The 18,265-nt window shown below is 38.4% G+C and overlaps 2 protein-coding genes across 2 annotated transcripts; both read right to left on the bottom strand.

Moving 5' to 3' along the window:
• Nucleotides 1-491: 491 nt before the first annotated feature.
• On the bottom strand, nt 492-6,759 carry LOC310966014 (sorting nexin-5). The gene is made up of 14 exons (XM_083939801.1): nt 6,622-6,759; nt 6,325-6,435; nt 6,102-6,209; nt 5,342-5,402; nt 4,912-5,036; nt 3,244-3,327; nt 3,094-3,168; nt 2,957-2,987; nt 2,728-2,815; nt 2,550-2,589; nt 2,072-2,158; nt 1,866-1,955; nt 1,614-1,679; nt 492-920 (listed from the first exon to the last, which is right to left on the bottom strand). The coding sequence occupies exons 1-14, from the start codon at nt 6,625-6,627 to the stop codon at nt 783-785; spliced, it is 1,110 nt and encodes a 369-aa protein (XP_083795927.1). The 5' UTR covers nt 6,628-6,759; the 3' UTR covers nt 492-782.
• A 401-nt stretch (nt 6,760-7,160) lies between these two features.
• On the bottom strand, nt 7,161-8,811 carry LOC310965856 (dnaJ homolog subfamily B member 9-like; the record flags this gene model as incomplete). The annotated part of the gene is made up of 2 exons (XM_083939609.1): nt 7,161-7,465; nt 8,565-8,811. The coding sequence occupies 2 exons, from the start codon at nt 8,809-8,811 to the stop codon at nt 7,161-7,163; spliced, it is 552 nt and encodes a 183-aa protein (XP_083795735.1).
• Nucleotides 8,812-18,265: the final 9,454 nt, after the last annotated feature.

The raw sequence follows: 18,265 nt of genomic DNA, 5'->3' as shown, positions 1-18,265 counted from the left end.
TATCAATCTCCCTCTCTCTCTTATTTCCTCAAATGGGAACCACTCCTAACCCAACAGAAAGATTACAGGCTGGAACAGATGAGCAGTGCTGAGATATATACCTACAGTCCACAGCAGACAGAGAAAGGGAGGATGACAGCTTATGTGCAGAAATTTTAGTTACGTGCATCATACTTTTGTGCAAGACCTTACTACAGGTTTCATTCAATCATATGGAAAATAGAGCGATTGCACCGTGATATTCACAAAGCCAGAAGAGTTTCAAAAGCCAAACAAACAGCAAGCACAGGAGCTTGCCCTTGCTGCCATGCCCTTGAAGGTGCAGTCAAACCAACTGATTAATGATCCAGGAGTAAGAAACACGCATACACACACAAAAGGCAAGCGGGTACTTTGGGAATCAATTCATCACACTTTATTTTGTGTGACCCCAGCTGATGTGGTGCCTGGAGAGCAGTACAATACACTCTCAGCACAAATATATGACTGTAGATCAGAAAACACACTCACAAACACCAGACGACAAGTTCACTGTACTCAAATCAAACATTTCATCATTTCTACAGGGGCCTTTATTGGAATGAGTGTGATTGATAGACTGTGTGTACAAACTACAGGGATGCTGCTTGATTATCTCTTTCACATATGTGTCTTTATTTACACAGGATTAAATTGAATCTGCCCAAAGCATCAGACTATAGCACAACAGTGCGAAGGACATGTTTGGGTTATCCCATTCTATGTTTAGACATACTGAGGACACTTTATTAAGAGCGGGGTCACTAGGCCATCCCTCTAAAGGCCTGCAGGTGCTGGTTGAACTGGTCAGCACTTTCCTTGGCTGTAAGAAGCTGCTTTTCAGACCACTGAACCAGAGCCTGCTTCAACATCTCCACACGCGCACCCTGGAGCCGTGCAATCTAGGAGAAACACATCCCATATAAATACACACAGTATGTAAATGTCACGAAATAGGAATTTACATGATATACTAAGGTTGCTGGATTGTGGCAAACATCATAATCACAATTATTTTGGTTATTATTGAAACCGCAATTATTTAACATGATTACTGAGTTTTGTTCAGTGAATTTTCTTTGAACTTTAAATATAATTCAACTGAAAAACAAATAAAAATAAATGTAATAATATATAATTATATAATTTTATCATATAAAATTATATATAATTATATAATTTTTCTACATTTGAAGAAGTGAAATAATAAATAAAATAGATTTGAATTTAAAAAAAAAATAAGATGGGGTGGCCAGTGGCTGAGTGGTTAGAGCAGTCGATATACTTGTAATTTCAGTGGACTTCAACAACCTACTGAAAACTATTAATTATCATATTCAATATAAAAAATAATACATCCATGAAAGTACTTAGGCTTTTAGGGAGCAGCACAAGTGCACTGCTGTAAAGGAAATTAGTGCACTGGATTTTTAACACAGGACGAAACGGAATGTCTTCTCTCGATCATCGGGTTTTCATAATTGTTGGAAGCCCAAATCATAATTGAAAATAAAACTGGATATATCTCCCAGCCCTACGATACACTTGAAATGGGTAAGCCATATGGGAATGGAGTTGTAACTTTGATGTTTTACCTCCTGTTTAGCCACTCCACAAATGTGATCGAACTCTGTCTCTGCTGCTTTCTTCACCTCCTCCGTCTGGTGAATATGGGGGATCATGTTATCATCATTATACTGTACTTCACACAGATTATTGCATCTAACAGGCTTTCCTGGTCTATGCTGTGCTGCTGAATCACATCAGGAAAACATGACTGCCACCTGCTGGTCACAAGAATTCATGTACATGTGATCTTGCAGTGTGTTTCGTGTGCAGGCACTCACAGCAGCCTTCTTTATAGGTTTGGCCTTCTCTGCGTTCTTTCTGGCCGTCTCTAATTCCACTAGTTTACAGGTTCTCCTGAAGAGCATCTCCTGCGTTGGACATAATAATAATAATGATGTTAGACAAAGAAATATTAGTCAAGAGGTTTCAGTGTGAATTCAAGCTTGGATGCAGAGAGAAAACAGACTTTAGATAGAAGACACACCTTTTCTGCCTCCTGGTAGCGTGACTCCAGGTCCAGGCCTAGCCCGAGAGTGCTCACGTTGTTCTCAGCAACACTTGTCATATTTTTCTGCCCACACACAACAAGCACATAACATGCAGCGTACTAAGCACAGCGATGATGCAGTGCTCAGTAAATGCTTAGAGCTGTAACGATTAGTCGACAGAAAAATTATCAAAGGCTATTTTGATGTGCAAATGGCAGAAAATGCCCTTTTCAGCCTCTCAAATATGGAGATCTCCTGCTTTCCTATGTTTTATATAATATGAAACAAATGAAACAAATGGCATTGAAACAAAATATACAGTATTTAGGATTTGGTCTGACGAAACAAGACATCTCCTAGGACTGTGAAAAATACATTTTTAATTATCTTATAGACCAAACGATCAATCGGTTTATCTATCAAACAATCAGCAGATTAATTCATAATGATAATGAAAAGGGCCAATCTACTTACCTTCATAGAATCAAAGACTTCTGATAATTTCACACAGGCCCTGTAGGAAGAAAGGGAGGTCAATGTGTCTTACAATTGTTTATCATACTAATTTATTGTTACTTGTATGCAATGTTCAGCGACATTCCTTTTAAGTAGGCGTGATATTGGCATGGGAACAATGCTATTATTGTCTCACTTAGAGAAAGCCTGCTTGTCAGCATCCTCTCCTGGTTCCACGCAGAGATGCAAAGCGGCTGAGAAGTGCCCACAAGCCACTGCTATTTCTGCAAACAAATAAAACATGGACCAACACTAACATCAGACTTGAGGCGAATAGAATTTGAAAAATAAATAAATCCTTAGACAACACAAAATGGCGAGCACTTCCTGTCTGTCCGCCCAAACTTTAAATGATGGTGTCTTACTTTGTTCAGTTTGCACCACGTCCAGGAATCTCTGCAAGAAAAAACCAAAGATCAAAAACAACACAGAGACTGTGTGTCTGGTTGTGTGAGAGAGAAAAAATGGATGAGGACAAAAGACAGCCACAAAACAAACTCACCTCGACTGCAGTCTTGGCACAGCCAGTTAGAACAAGGTTATGATCACGTTCATTCTGAAAGAACTCGTCCACATCCTTTAGACACAAACATTACGATAGTAAAACATGTAGAGGCTGTACATTCTGTTTGTATGAGTCCCAGTTGTGTACCTTATGGCCTTCTTTCCTCATCTCTCCCACAGCTTGACTCAGTCGGTTAAAAATGTTTTTCCTTACTCTCTGTCTGCCTGGAGGCTAGACGCAAGGACACAAATACACATTTTTAGAGTTAATACTGTTTATGCACAGTTTATAGAGTGAATTTAATCTTCACAACATGCGTGGAAGTCTTTTAGAACATCCACTGATGTTTTTTGGCCCATGCCACTATAAAAGCTTATTATGATTGATACAGCATTGACAGCATTCCTAATTCGATGAAACTCAGACAGACAGGAAAGAAGTTACTGCATCATCAGCACTACCTGAAAATGGTCCAACATTGACACAAATTCTGTCTTTTACACTGAAGATCCAAATTAGAGAACAGATTATAAATAATAGATTTATTCTGAAATACTGTTATCTTGTTCAGAATTTGATAGAATATCGGATGTGGCTATACCACTGAAACCTTTATTTTATGAAAAAAGCAGTGAGCAAAATTAGAGAACAGTCACCACTGTGTCAGATGAAAATATTTAAACAATGTTTTATTAGGACTATAGGATTAAAAAATGAACAGGAAGTGTAGAGGCCACAGCTTTGAATGACTTCAGCACATCTGCGCCCACAGGACATCACTAGTTTCTCTCACTGCTCTGGTTTGATCTTGGTCCGTTCTTCTTCAGTCTCTTCCACAGTTCACTAACTGGAGTGGGTTTCTTAGCCATTACTTTGTTGCAAAGGATTGTCCAGAGATTCTCTATGGGGTTTATTTTAACAATAAAAAATAACAATATTTCAGAATAAATCAGGTATTTATAATTTGTTCTCTAATTTTGATTTCCAGTTTATACATGTGCTCAATTTGTGTGATTACTAAGACTCTACACAGTACACAGCTTTTCTATTTTCTGTTTTTTTATTCCCTTATTGGATTAGCATGCTGCCTACAATGGTCATGTTGATGAAACTTACAAGTCATATTCATTCAAGTTGATTTAATAAAAATAGACTAACTAATTTAATCCAATTAATTATTTTATTCAAAGCTGAGGATTATTACTATTTTTTAGGATCATGACAGATGGTCTGACGACATACATTCGAAAACCTCAGCAGAAGCGTTGAATGTAAAAAATAAAATGTGTGTATGTGTCTGTACTTGAATACAGTCATGTGTTTGTTATATATTTATGATACAGAGTTGAAGTAATGCACTGCTTTGTAAAGAGACACTTTTGAGGATTTGAGGATGCAGCTGGTGTATCATGTTGGTCACTTTTCAGATATTATGTTTGGGAGGGGTTGTTAACCCCATAAAAACATATAGATCTATTTACCATTAACAGTGTATTGTTAGCTGGTAACTATTGTGTGTTGGATATTCGCAGGGCAATCTCCTCGTATGCAACTCACGGTTTCATAAGTTGTCAAGATTCAGCTGAATAGATCATTAATTCTATGAGGCTCCAACCGGAAACTCGCTTCACTCCATATATTTGGAGGGTACTATAATTGTCACATGAATCTCTCCATTTTCTCTTCTTAAACACTGTCAGTGAAAGATTAACCCTTTTATTATCTGCCTCTGGGATCAGGTCGCACCCACCACATAAAACTCTAATCGTTACACCGAGGATTAAAAAAAAAGGCTGTTTATTTGTGTCCACTTACATCTGAGCTAGTCAGGAAGATCTCCACAGCTTTATTTTTGCTGAGTATGCTGTGCCCTGCAATCTGCCGGAGGAAGGTTTCCAGTGCTTTGCAGTATGACTTCCACTCTCCTAAACCAAGGAAACCTGCAGGAAATCAACATTTTGATCAGCCCGTGAATGTTCTCATTTGTCCAAGTCATCTTTAACCCCAAAGAAATTTCAGTCAAAAGCAACTGGACTTGGTTATTTGTCTTGGAAGACATTTCATCTCTCATCCAAGAGGCTTCATCAGCTCATTTACGCATCTGACCAGGCTGGGACTGGACCTGATGGTCAACATTTTGATCATCAACACCTCATAACACACTGAAAAAGGTGTAACAGACTAGACATTTTTTTTACTTTTAAATATAGCTTTTTTTTACGGAGGTGGTTTTAGATGTACTCACCAAGCTGTTTCATAACCTTGGCAGATGCATTCACTTGAGCCTTTGAAGGAAGAGGAGGGAACTTGAAGAAAAACAGAGAGTACAATTGTAGAACTCATAGCATATTGTTTGTCAAAGCAAGATTTATTAAAACAACTTTTTTTCATTTTCAAATAGGGTTAATACTTCTTGAAATGCTTGGACTTGCAGTATGCACACATTATACCCTGGATCAGATAATACACAGCATGTGCTTCTATAATACATGACAAACACATCCTCACTGCACACACAGTCATAATAGGAAGTAGTCTACAAAAAATACTTCCTGATAGGATACTGTTGCATTTTCTTGGAAAAAAAACCAACTGACTACAAAGCTTCAATTTAATTTTCTACAGTTCTGGGGACGTCTGACAAATGGCAGCTTTAAAATAAGCTTCCTGATTGCGAAGGAAATGAGGAAACATTTTAAAAGAAACAAAATGCTCACTGTATAAAGGAAACAATGTGGTTTGTGTTGTTTTTTTCAGATACAAAGACACTGTGTTTGACCATAAAGTCTGCAGTTTAGCTCTAATTCTAAACACACCCAATTCAGAAATAGTGAAGCTACAGTAGGTAGTCAGAAAAAAGATCACATAAAGCAGCATACTTTGCCCCTTCACTGACTGAGCATAGAAATAATCCAGCACTGATCTTGTTATTGTCAGTGCATATGTTTACAGGTCAAATAAGGGATTTTGAGCAGATTAAAAAAAGAAGGAAACAAAGCACTGACTATGACTCCCTGTATCCCCGGCACATCCTCCTGAGAGAACAGGTGCTGCTGCAGCCATTCAAAATCATCATAGGTCCGGTCCACATGGTACTCCCCTGTCCCAGACAGCTGTCCCAGACGACAGACAACATGTCATCCAAACATTGTTTTTGTCATGATTCAAACAAATCTGGATCTAATGTCAGCTTGCAGAAAATAACAAGTAAATTAATAATTTCCTCACCTTCTCAGATACAATTAGGAAGGTAAGTGTGTCCCCGTCTTTCAACGCCTCTGTAACGCTTATATTCTGACCATGGAAACTCAGAGTGGATGTCACTTCTTTTACTTCTTCCTGGATTAAAAAAATAAATAAAACATGCTTGACAACTGTATCAGTAAAAGAGCTGGAAGTAAACTCACATTGTATGCTAGCTAAAAATAAAAAATGTCTTAGTCCAACCTGTATATTTGGCTGCCTCCATGAAGTCACATGACACTCAGAGGTTGTTGAAAAAAGAACATTTTCAGGCAAACTTACCATCATTGTCAAGCTTGTAAGTTAATGATTGCAGTCCGTCTTTTATCGGTTTTATAAGATTCTTAAATCTCAAGTTTATCTCGGTTAAATGTGCATAAAGATGCAGAGATCTTTGGTCTTGCGCTCACGCTCCCACTGCTGAGAAGGCACAGGATATCCTCTGGGTCAAAGTGCACACTGGTCCTGTGAGAAATGGAGTAAAACAGTGCCAGATCTAAAGTGCTGGCTCAGGGAAAAACATGACTAAATGGTTTGTTAGTCAGTAACTGAGGACCTTCGACACACCCACACAGGAAAAGTGGCATAACGGTCCAATCAGTTCCCCCAGCTGTCACCCTTACAACCTCACAAACCTGTAAACAGACGCTGAATTTACACATTATCCCATAAGAGGCAGAACAACACACAGCAGGGTCTGTTTAGCTGAATTTCTACACACTGAATACAAAACACAGATTAACAATTTTATACGGAAACTTTATTATCAGTAAAATAAATTGATACAATTATACAGGATACAGGGCAACGATGCTGGATATCTAGTAGTAGTGGTCTTCTTCATTTTCATCTTCATCCCCAAGATAAAAACTGAAGTCATGCCCTTTAAAGCTGTAATGTTCATGTGGATCATCCACGTCCTCCCCGTCCTGATGAAAGCTCCAGTGGAAGGCTGGCTCCTCCACGAAGGGACTATTGTCAAAGTCATGGAAGAGATCTTCAAAAGTGAAGAGGCAGCCTGTCTCATGTTTTTCCTCAGGGAAAAGAAGAGCCTCATTTAGGAAAGCTTCATGGCCCAGACTGTCATACAGCCTCCTCTTTTCCTTGTTAGAGAGCACTGTGTAGGCTACAGGGGAAGAGGAAACAGATGAAATACTTTTACTCTGGCTCACTCAAGTGAAGGTTCATTATGCACATTCAATTCAATTAAATTTAATTTATAGTGCCAAGTCATAACCAATGTTATCTCAGGACACTTTACAGAGTAGGTATAGACCACACTCTATGAGTTATTTATGATTTACATAGACCCAACATAGACCCTTTTGAGCACACAGTGGCAACGAAAACCTTCCCTTTAACAGGCAGGAATGTGGGACAGACCCAGCTCTACGGAGGACGGATATGTGTCTTGACCGGTTGGGGAGGAAGAAAAGGAGAGAGAAAGAGAGACAAAGACAGACAGACAGAGATCCAAGCAACCACAAAAGTAACAGTAACTATAATAATATATCTAGTAATGTAAGTATGACTTATATGTTATGGCAGTTAATACAGCAGAATAGTAGAAACAAGCACAGCTAAGGTGACAGAATATGACAATGATAACAACAATTATAGTGGTAAATATGATTATTGGTGAGTAGCGGTAATACACATCTAGCTATAATAAGGTCTGGATATACTGTAAGTTACAATAACTTCATGAAGATTATAATGTTCAGTTTGGTTGAAACTGTTTAGTTACCTCAACGTTATGGTAATTTTTAATAGAGGTTGTTTGTGGTGCCATTAAAATGTTATTGCATTTACTGTATGTATATAACAGTGTTTTCTTTTTTTCTTATACTTCCCACCCAATTCATGTCAACAAGGGTGGACAAAATATTAGAAACACCCCAAGTTATATTGTAAAACAGTCCAGCAACACAAACCTTACAGCCTCCAATATAACAATACCATTGAATCTCTAAAACTAGTTTAATTGAAAAATTTGAATCTATAACCTACATGAAAGATGGATTTATTATAAGGTTTATGAATAAGTCACTTCAGCTGTGTCTACCTAAAAAAAAAAAAAGGGGGGGGGGGGGGTAAGGCCTAAATGTAGCCTATTCTCTTAGCTTAATAAAGAAAGCATTTGTTCCCAAAGTGATATACTTCATGTTACTTAGTACAATAAAGCAGCCTTAAAAAAGGTGCAATGTGTTGCAGGCATGTTTTACCTTCAGTAATCTCCCTGAAAGCCTTCTCTGCATCGGCGCTCTTGTTCTTATCTGGGTGGTACTTAACGGCCAGTTTGCGGAAAGCCTTCTTTATCTGGCTGCCAGTTGCTGTTGGCTCAATATTGAGAGTATTATAGTAATAATAGTAACTTCTACTTGACTCTGATAATGCGGGCAGGGCTTCAGATATGCAGAGCTGCAGGACCAGGCAGCCTTGTATCCACCGGAAAACACCTTGCACTGCCATGCTGGGGGAGTCTGAGCACAGAGGAGGAACTTTTACACAAATAAATTGTCTGTGCGGCTATCTTGTAGTTTGACTGCTCATCTCTGAGTAGAATCGACTACACTTCAGCAAACAACGGGCATGTGTGTTCATCTGCCCAAACGGAGGGCGTAATCGTTTACTTCAGACTTCAGCTTTGAGAGTCAAGATGTTCCGCTGTTTCAGCCAAAGTGCGCAAACTAGTACATGAGCAGTGGTGAAAATGTATCACATTACATGTAAACCTCGTCCACGGCTGTACTTCCTAACTAACCATTTAAAAATCGTGTATTATCGGTAGTTAATTAATCCCGGTGAAAAACAAAACAAAATGAAACCCCACTTCCGTGCACTTCTGCATCACGGCCACTAGAGTGCAGAAAACACTCTGAGGAAACGTAGCTAGATCTGAAGTGTGCCTTCTGTGACTCCCATACTGAGACTATTCATCTGTTTTGGAAATGTGAATATACTTGTAAACTGTGGATATTTGTAGATTCCTTTTAGATAATATCTGGTGTGATTTTGAGCTCCTATTGTAAAGAGTGAAGCTCCAGCGGAAAAATAATACTTTTTAATTAAACTAATTTTAATTCTTGCAAAGTTTGACATCCCCAAGTGTAAATTCGCCAAAGTAAAACCCATTTTTTTGTGTTTTCATGAAAGAACTGGAGATGTATTTCAAGTCAATGCCCTCTGTTAATAAGAAAGCTATGAACTTTAATATATTTAATTCAATTTAATTTTCATTGCTCATATCCCCTGGTGTATCTTACCTTTTCCCTGTTTGAAATTATCATTATTATTTTTGTATCTATTTATGTATGTATTTGTTTTGTTGTTATGTCTATTTGTTATCCAATTGGTATTAATGTAATGCTCATCATATGGTCTGATGCAAGTAGTATAAATTACCTTTAATATAGCACAGCATATTCCCAAAATGTGTAGTTGCGATATGTATTTATTTCATAAGAAATCTCTTAAAATTAGTTTATTTTACTGTTACTTCTTGTTTTTAGGCTCGTATTTTTATTTTGATAGAGTGTAACCGGAAAAAAGAGAAAGGACAAAGCTACAGGAACTTAAGTGCATGGCGAACGGGTCTATCAAAAGTGCAAAAAGTTTAGAAAATGTAAACTAACCAGTTTGTTTAGCACCTGGCACAAGCTCTTACAGTGTGTTCACGGTGTGTTCAGAGTCTTCAAGGTGTCAAAAGATTTAATGGAGCAACGGTATCATCTATTTTGCTAAAAAAAAAAAAACACTTGTGAACCATCAGTTAAAGAGTTCGACCATCAATCAGCCGGGGCCGCTACAGTAAGAGCTTCACCTCAACAGTCCCACCACACTCATGTCCAAGGATGACTGTGGAGAGACTCGATGTGATGGTCTAAGGTTGTGGCACCCACTCACAAAATGGAAGCATCAGAAAACGCACCTCTAGACAATAGAGACTCAGACCAGCTAATGGATATCTGTAAAGACAGCGAAGAGGAGGAGCTTCGCTGCTCTTGTCACCAAAGAACCCCACCGAGAAGATGCTTGCATTTCAGAGAGAGGAGGCTCAAATAAAAGGAAAAAAGGCTCAATCACCTTTATGAACTATGGAAGACCAAAGACTAGACAGAAATTAGACATTCCTGAGAAAGAGATTGCGGTTCTTGTAGACACACTAGAGAAAGGAATGGAGGATGTTATTTGTATCTATGTGGAAATCAGAGGTCACCTAATCCATCCAGCGAGACAAGACTTCGTATTGATGCCCGTGAAGCAGTGACAAGCGACATTGTTAAGATTGCATATGAAAGGATAGCAGGCATAGATGGGGAATTTGACAGTGAAGCAGTAAAACAACGACTGTGTGAGCTGCGACCCAGTCTAGTTCATCAAGTGGAAAGCCTCATTCATAGACAAAAGGAATACTTCCTCAGATGACAAACTGCATTATCTGACAAAGTATGTGGGAGGTCCAGTCCGAAAGACACTTGATGGCATATTTTATAGAAGTGATAACGATGCCTATAAAGATGCATGGAACCTTTCAACGAAAAGGTGTGGTCAGCCCTTCATTATACAGAGAGCGTTTAGAGAAAAACTGGCAAAGTGGCCGAGGATCCAGCCAAAGGATGCTGAAGGGGTGAGAATATTTTCAATTTCTGATCAAGGATCAAATTTCATTGGGGCTAAAAATGAGCAAAATGAAGCTCTTAAGCAAGTGGATGCAAATCGTCTGAACACGTTTTTGGCTGAGAGGCAGTGTGATTTCAGAGCCACTAAAGCCCAATCACCTACTCACAATGAAAGCCATCACAGCCCTACCACCTCCTGGCAGATTCATCAGAGAGGACATGTATGCTCGCAAGAGGTGGCATCATGTTCAATATCTTGCAGAGCAATTCTGGAGTCATTGGAGAAGAGGGAATCTCTTTAATATTGCCACCAGACAGCGCGAGCATACTCGTAGAAGACATCTCAAAGTAGGTCATCGTCATGGAGAAGGTGGATGATCTGCCACGAAACGAGTGGAAGTTGGCTAAAGTAATAGAAACAGTGACTGATAAAGATGGATGAAAGTAAAGATTTGTGTTGGAGACCAGAAGATGGGAAAGGAGGATCAGCGTTCTAGCAATCCATCCATCATCAAACGTCCAGTGCAGGAGCTGATCCTGCTCCTAGAGACTGTTTAACCACCCTCTTTCCTCCACAGCTTTATCCTTTAGAATATGAAGAATTTATTCATGGACATTCTCATAGACTAAAGTCTTAAGAGTGAAAGGTCACACTGAGTTTAGAAATTATTCATGCTTTGCACTCCATATTGTTTTGAAAACCACTCATAATTTGGTGGGAGTGTAAATTACCTTCAATATAGCACAGCATACTCCCAAAATGTGTAGTTGCGATAGGTATTAATTTCATAAGAAATCTCTTGAAATTATAGCGCAGGCTCTGGCCAGGTCCCCAGGACCTGCGCTCTCGTCGTATGCCATCATGGGCTTAGCGGCCAAGGGCGGTACTGCAGCACTTGCCTGTTTAAGTAAGCCCTCCCACGTTCACGAAAAGCAAAAAAGGCGCCGTCCATAGGGAAGCCTGAACCACTGAGCAGCTTACCATAGGAATGAATGGGGCGCCATTTTGTACCCGCTGTCTGTCCTTTTTTTCTATGTGCATGGCTCCAACTCAGCTACAGCTCCCTTAAGGACGCCGCCATTTTTGCTTTTCGTTAACGCGGGAGGACCATGGACATAGAAAAAAAGAAGGCGAGGGTGGACTTACTGGATTTAGAAATGCCCGAGCGCCAAGCACAAGCGAGTCTGTCTCGAATAAGGCGAAGCAGTCTGCTAATGAGTGTTGTACTCTTATTCTTTAAGAAGAAAAAGAAAAAGATTTTAAACTGAATAAATAAACAGAATCCAGATACAACACCAAGATCTAATTGTTTGTGAAGGTTGAACTTTTTTGAAAATGTTTTGGTCTACAAAAATAATTAACCTCCAATGAAATGTTCTATTGCATGTAGTTATAATGACAAAACAGTCTTAAAATAACCTACAATGAAATTAAATGGTTTCAAATGTTTTATTGCACCGGCTTTCACAAATAGCCTTTGTATTATGGCAGTGCTCCTTCCTTCCTCATCTGCCTTCCCAGCCTCCTGCAGGACTTGTCCACTTTACTGAAAACAGACAAAATGATAAATACTGGAATAGAAGAAACATCAATGTACTCAGAAATTCCAACTTCTCTCCTCTTACCTTTGATGGACAACAGGCCCTGCCAGAAAGACCTGCTCTGCCTCTGCCTCTGCATTCACTGCTGATATGCCATATATGATGGCCTAAACAGAATTTTAAGCAATTAAATTTATTTAAAATCAGACTTAGACTTCTCTTTATTGATCCTTTTGGGATGACTCCCGCAAGGAAATTGAATTTCCAGCAGCTTTCAAGAACACAACGGAGGTATAAAAAGTACAGTATAGGATAACCAATACACTCTTAGCTAAATAAATACAGAACGTATATATATATATATATATATATATATATATATATACAATGCAAAAACACAAACTTCACAAATATTTGCTATTCATTCCTGCTTTTAAAATTCTGTAGCACACACAAGGTTATGCTCACCTCTGGAAAAGTTCCACCAATAAACTTGACTTCATCAGTGTATTTCACTGTTGCTTGAGTTCTGTCTGAGTGACTTAAGATGGGTGAAGAGGTTCCTCTTCACTGTCCAGGTAACCAGGGACCTGCTTCATCACTGCCCACTTGGATGGCTTGCCACCAGGGTTCTAAATTAACGCCCGTCAACCCGTCAAATGCGGGTAAAAATTAATTATGCGGGTGTTAATAATAACTTACAAGCCAGTTTGGCCGGTGGTGTAGAATATGAGGCATTGCATGCATGATACATGCCTGTGTTCTCGGTCATTTATCCCTATTGCGGTACTTCCTACATTTCCCATGAACGCGCTTCCGTAATGCTACGTAATGACGTTTCATACGCCCATTGGCTGTGCGCAGTTTGCAGTGAAACCAGCGTGAGAAACCATGGAAACGAACGGAGCAGAACACGAAACACAATGAAGAAGAAGAAGAACGGAGCCGAAACAGGGAAAAAGACTGAAAGTGGCGGTCCTGGCCACACGACACGAGAACGCGTTTTCCTATAAACGCACATTTAAAATACCGATTAGGCCGACCATTGTCGTCTGGATGGCGAAACCACATACTTTGTTAACGATGCCGTCATCTCCACACCTCGGACCTCTAACTCCCGCGGCGTCACATAAGAACAACATTGCTGCTGCATAAGAGAGGAGACACAGACCCACAGACTGAACTGGACTCTGAGCCACATGCATGGGAATGAATTAGGCCGACCATATATTCTCCCGACCATATATTCTCCCGAGTTAACTAATGTTAGTAAAGTCAAGATTAAACTAAATGACTAAAGAGGAGGGAGTTAACTAATGTTAGTAAAGTAAAATCAAAGTTAGATTAAAGTAAATGCCTAAAGAGGAGGGAGTTGGCTAATGTTAGTAAAGTAAAGTCAAAGTTAAGATTAAAGTAAATGACTAAAGAGGAGGGAGTTAGCTAATGTTAGTAAAGTAAAGTTTAAAGTAAATGACTAAAGAGGAGGGAGTTAGCTGATGTTAGTAAAGTAAAGATTAAACTAAATGCCTAAAGAGCAGGGAGTTAACTAATGTTAGTAAAGTAAAGTCAAAGTTAAGATTAAAGTAAATGCCTAAAGAGGAGGGAGTTAACTAATGTTAGTAAAGTAAAGTCAAAATTAAGATTAAACTAAATGCCTAAAGAGCAGGGAGTTAACTAATGTTAGTAAAGTCAAGATTAAAGTAAATGACTAAAGAGGAGGGAGTTAGCTAATGTTAGTAAAGTAAAATCAAAATTAAGATTAAACTAAATGCCTAAATGCAATGATGTGTTAGCACGTTCTGTGTATATTTTGTTGTATGTATTGTAGGTAGATAGATAATTGACAGGTGACATCCGGTTCCGGGTCGGTTCCGGGTCGCTGCTCGTGTGGTCGACCGGTCGGAGCACAGAGCAACTTTTAGCTTCTTTGTATAGTTGCACTGTCGTTATTTGCTGCTCTGTGTGCCCTGAATTGCCCCCCGGGGACAAATAAAGTTTTTTGAATTGAATTGAATTGAATAGATATAATTATAGATAGATTTATAGATGCTCTAACACACCTGATTCTAATGCTCTGCTTATTGTCAAGCAGCTGAAGCTTGTCAGGGGTTTAATAATCGACTCAGTTGTGTTAGAGCAGGGAGAAACCTAAAACATGCAGGACAGTGGCCCTCCAGGAGCATGGGTTCCCGGCCCCCAATATACTGTATATATATATATATATATATATATATATATATATATAGATGGATAGATAGATAGATCCAAGTTTGAAATGAAATGTTTGCACTTGCTGTGTATATTTTGTTGTATGTATTGTAATTGAGATGTGTTTTTCATGGCAACAATGTTAATAAAAGGATCAAATGCATTCAGGGGCACATAATTTCTTTTATTTTCACTGGGAAAAAAATTGGCTGGTGATCAAAAAAGTTAATTTAGAACCCTGCTTGCCATCAAGTTTACTCTAAGGTGTGGCGTATGAATGGCAATTGAATTAAATACATATTGGCATGCATCTATATTACATTGCAAATGCATGCATATCCTAAAGCTAAAAAGGAGCTAGTTAGTTCAGTGGTGAGCGATACTATTTCTGAGAATAATCCTAACAAAGGGGTTGTTGTGACATCGTAGCTGTTTTAATTTTAGCACTAATGAGAAAATGATCACTAGGCCAATACACACACAATTTGGTTTCATGTCACAGACAGTTTTTTTGTTGCTTTTTTATTCAATAATGCAAAATTCAGTACATTGCATGTTGTACAGTTAAACAAGCGAATCCATTCTTATTACATGGATACATGAGACAGAAGTAAGAATTACATAAAAGGTTAAGGAACACACAAAACAAACAAACAAAAAACAACTAAAAAAACAAAACAAAAGGGAAACCACAGATTTGTATTAAAAGTGTTTGTTTGTAACATTGCATTAAAATAGCACAGATAATTGTATAAACAGGGATTGTGTCACCGTTGTTTTTCTTCAGAAAAGGGGCTTAGTTCACGTTAGATAACCTATATTTGAGTATTATATATTTTTAAACTGTTGCTTGTAATTTTATCAAAAGGGATTTCGTATGAGTGTTAAATGCTCTCTTAAAAACTAGGAAGTGAGGGGATGTTTTTAAACATCTGTTGTTATGAATAAAATATAATCACCACATTCACCATGTAAGTTTCTTCTGAATTTCCCCTTGTGGTGCCAAGAGTAATTTCATCAGTCGTAAAGCTCGGTCCAGAAACCCAGAAACTCTGTGTAACTAAACAGGTACTTAAGATATGTGTTGTGGTTTAAATTACCTTTTTACAAAATATATATAGCTAACATTTCTACTGCCACGATAAATAGATAAGGGCTAAGTGGACAACCTTGTCTTACACCAACTTGGTAATGTCACGGACAGAGCCAACGTTGACCTACACATAGGCTACTTTTATTAGGCTAGTTTTATTTCTGTTTAATTTAATTTATTTATTAAAAGCATCAGTTTCATTAAAAACTAAATGTGCCTGCCAAGAGAGCTTCTAGCAGAAACATGCTAAACTTGGTTAGCCTAAATATGATGTTGCATTTGACGTACATAAGGCTAATTTTAAATTTATTATAAGTAAAATGTTCTTTATGCTGTCAGATACATTTTCGACAAAATTTTCATGACATGAAACAAATAGTGTGATAAACGTCCACTTTTTTCCCTACCTCCTGCACCAAAGAAAATGAAGCCGCAGCACTCCTTGGAACTGGACAGTGATGGTATTGTGCAGAAAATCTCAGTCATCTTCAACACTAGAATCGCCTCTCTGGAAAAGAATGTGGAGAGAATGATTTCCAATAATACACTGAAGATTAAGGGGCTAAAGAAGAAGGCTGACTTGGCCTGTGACCCGTGAAGTGAAAGGTAAAGTGACACACATTGATGACCGGGTCAATGTGGCGGAGAAAAGGCAGGCATACTGAAAACAACGAATAACTGAACTAGAAAACTATTTGCGACGGTGGAACCTGCGACTCTACGGTATGACTGAAAACAAAGACCAGCACAAGGCCAAACTCCCCAATGTTATTGACTCAGTGCACCATCCCCGCCAACCAAAGAAAGATGCCACCAAGCCTCGAGGGATAATTCTACAGTTTGGTGCCCGTATATACCACAACACTGACTGGAAAGCTGCAAATAAGTCCACCTTCCTTCAAATCAACAAGCTATGTTTTGCCAAAGACCTGTCCCCAGCAATCAGAGAGAGAAGGATGCATCTGTGGCCACTGGTGGCTAAAGCGCGTGAACAAGGGAAGGCTGCTTACTTCGTTGGAGGTCCAGCCTTTGCCAACGGGTCTGAACTTTTTCTAACTACCGGACAACGATACACCTGTTAATATGTGCCTTAAGCCCAGTTCCGATATAATAACCAAAGTGCTTCTCGTTCACTGTGTTTGTCTTTCTAAATGTTCTGAGAAACACTTTTTTGTTTAAGGGCTGATGAGCGCTTTAAAGCTAGTCAGCTGAATATATCTATAAGGCAACTTTTAGTTTTAGTTTTAGCACTTTTCGTTTATCAATTGCTAATAACTGGTCTATGTTAATGTGTCAACAGAAAGCCTAGGTACCTCCATAGTATATTGTTTTACTCGGTTTCACTATGCACTTTTTATTCAAGTTCAAATTGGTACAGCTCCTTACAGTAAGGTTAAAGTCTAGTTTCATCCAAACTTTACTTCTTACATGGTTCTTGTTGTTGTTATTAATACGTCTTTATCTATCATTACTCTCAATGCCAGGGGGATAAAAAATATTGTCAAGCACAAAGCATTCTTTTTGTTTGTCAAGCATCACAAATCTGATTTCTGTTTCATTCAAGAGTCACACACATTTCCAGATGATGGTAGATTATGGAGATCCCATAGGGAGATCCCAGCGGGCAATGGTCTGTGGCTGGCTCATGGGTCTGAACTTTCTGCTGGTGTTGCAACTCTAAAATATAATTTTCAAGGGACTATTCTATTATCTGTCACTGATACATCAGGTAATGTTATCTTTCAAATGTTAGGCATTGAAAACTTTACTGTGATAGTTATTAACAACTAACCATGAGAACGACATAGTTCTTGAAACGCTAGAGAAGCTTACACAAAGTAATCTTGATAACTTTCCAGATCCAGGTATAGTAATCAGGGGATATTTCAACATGATATTTGATCACAATAGTGACTGTTAGCCTCTACGTGATTCCACTGCAGTAAATGAATACTTAAAATTATTTATGTAAAATTTTAATTTGATTGATATATGGAGGTTTAACAATCATAACATAACTGCTTTTACTTGGAGTAATAGAAATGCCACCAGGCATTCACGATTGGACTATTGTTAGTTTCTGATAATTTGAATATTGATAAAATATCAGTTAATCTATATATTTATACCCTTGCACTCTGCCCCCTCTACAAAATGTAGAAATGCATACTGGAAACTAAACAGTTCTCTTTTACTACAGTATTTGGTGAAATCCGTCATGAAAAAAGTAATATTGAAATTTTGGCACAAAGCAAAGTCTGAGGTTGCTTTTGGTAGCAATTGGGAACCTACGCATGTAATGTTAATCTTGACCGTTAAATATTATATGTATGTATGACTATTTGTTTGTTGTTATTGTCTTGTATCAATAGAATTCAATAAAGAAAAAAAACCAACTCTCAACGCCCTCAATCCTCGTCATTTTGGCTACGAGGCGGAAGAGGCGGGACTTAATACAAAC

Source organism: Echiichthys vipera (genome assembly GCF_963691815.1).
Source record: "Echiichthys vipera genome assembly, chromosome: X".
NCBI lineage: Eukaryota > Metazoa > Chordata > Actinopteri > Perciformes > Trachinidae > Echiichthys > Echiichthys vipera.
Note: the sequence above shows the minus strand (reverse complement) of the source record. Positions and strands in the feature narration are given on the sequence as shown.

What these genes read in the sequence shown, in the direction of transcription:
- LOC310966014 (XM_083939801.1), bottom strand. An exon ending in AAGTCTTTGATTCTATGAAG is followed by an intron (nt 2,159 to 2,549) that starts GTAAGTAGATTG and finishes GTGTGTGGGCAG; the next exon opens with AAAAATATGACAAGTGTTGC. An exon ending in AACCTATAAAGAAGGCTGCT is followed by an intron (nt 1,680 to 1,865) that starts GTGAGTGCCTGC and finishes CATATTCACCAG; the next exon opens with ACGGAGGAGGTGAAGAAAGC.